The 1,713-nt window shown below is 40.3% G+C and overlaps 1 protein-coding gene across 1 annotated transcript in view; it reads left to right on the top strand.

Annotated features, from left to right (window-relative positions):
- The window catches only part of LOC104961563 (aurora kinase A-like), a 12,317-nt gene that overhangs the window by 9,892 nt on the left and 712 nt on the right, over positions 1-1,713 (top strand). Inside the window, exon 6 of the mRNA XM_010789873.1 lies at positions 1,233-1,407. Within this exon, the coding sequence (XP_010788175.1) occupies positions 1,233-1,407 (175 nt within the window). The remainder of the gene's footprint in view (positions 1-1,232; positions 1,408-1,713) is intronic.

The following is a 1,713-nucleotide window of genomic DNA, read 5'->3' as shown; positions in this document are numbered from 1 at the left end:
CAACAAAGTGCATTCAGAACAAAGCCAAGGTGCTTTAAAACTGCATAAACATCTAGGCCAGTAGGCCTACAACAAAATAGTGTAAATAAAGACTGTAACAGCCAGGCCTTCAACAACAACAAATGCACCTATAAGTGCATGCATACACATGTGCAAACTGGATAAATCCACATGAATGTAACTATTTACAAATGAAATTACAATTGAATTTCAAGAATCTGTAAATAAGGCTGTCTGTCCTCATAAGCAAAGTAGTAAACATTGTATAAAGATACATAAAGTGAAAACTGGATACAAAATCCACAATCAATTACAAATTAAATTACAATTTCAAGAATCTGCAAATAAGGTGGTCTGTCCTCATGAGCAATGTAAACAACATTGTATCATTTAGATACCGAAAGTACAATATATTGAACACTGTGCTGCTGTCATTTCCCCCTAATGATAACCTGAGATGGTGAATTATAACTCACAATGAAAATTGTTCAGGAAAGTGGGTATAGAGTCGACATGTAGAACTAGATAAGCTTATGATAAGCCAGCCTTGTCTACTTATTAAGGAAAAGTGGGAGGTTCTTTTTAATGAACAGTAGCTTCTCTGCTTTATCAGCCATAAGTCTGTTCCTCTTCTCATCAAGCACATGAGAGGCAGCGCTGAACAGTCTCTCGCTGTCAGTGCTTGTGATTTGATCTTACTCCGCATATTTGTCTGGGTGTTTTGATTTCAAGTGGTGGAGTAATCCCGAAGTGATGAAAGTCTTTGCAGTTACACCCCCTCGAGAAATGTCAGCTGAACACGTTTTACAAATCGCAATCCGCGCCGCTTTCTCTGATATTTTTAAATATCTCCAAGCGGCAGACATGTTGGCTGTGAGCCAGCCGCGAGCATGGCCGTGCTTGTCGCCGCGTTTTGATTATGTCATCACAACAACACGTTAGCTTACCAACGTAACCCTGTTCTCTGACATTCGGTGATATTTTTTTCGGCCAAAAGGGCCTTTTTAACCATTTTCGGCCGATAATTTTCGGTGCATCCCTAGTCTTTTCCCCCCACCCGCGGAGGAATGGGATTGAGCAATACACTTCGAGTTAACAGAGATCCAATTGGATCTCTGTTACATTCGCAATTCACTTGTTTTGCTTCAGTATCTATGCTCAGGTACACCTTTTTGTTTCCACAAAAACTGAGCTTACACACTAACTTCATGCATTTCACTTTGTTATTACAGGAGATCTACGCTGTGTGGAACACTGGACTACTTGCCTCCTGAGATGATTGAGGGGAAAACTCATGACGAAAAGGTTGACCTGTGGAGTCTGGGCGTCCTTTGCTACGAGTTCCTGGTTGGAAAGCCCCCCTTCGAGACTAAAAGTCACGAAGAGACCTACCGCAAGATTTCAAGGGTAAGGGATATAAAGCTAAAAAACTATACTCCTTGAAAATTGCTTTATTTTCAACATATAAGAAGTTTCGTCCCAGTGTTTCTCAAACTTTTTCATACCAAGGACCACTTAACCAATAAAAAAAACACTCGCGGACCACCTAACTCCACAAATATCCAAAAACACATCGTTTTTTACAAATCGCCTGAATGGTACAAACAAGTGGCCACATGTGTGATGAAGGTGTTTAACTGGACTATATCATGCAATCGAAAGTGAAACTTAAGCTCTCTCCACGCAAAACAACAACTCTCTCTAGCCCTCTAA

The sequence above is a fragment of the Notothenia coriiceps genome, unplaced genomic scaffold, assembly GCF_000735185.1.
Source record: "Notothenia coriiceps isolate Sejong01 unplaced genomic scaffold, NC01 NC01_scaffold00033423, whole genome shotgun sequence".
NCBI classification, from domain to species: Eukaryota; Metazoa; Chordata; class Actinopteri; order Perciformes; family Nototheniidae; genus Notothenia; species Notothenia coriiceps.
This window is presented reverse-complemented; position numbering and strand designations above follow the sequence as displayed.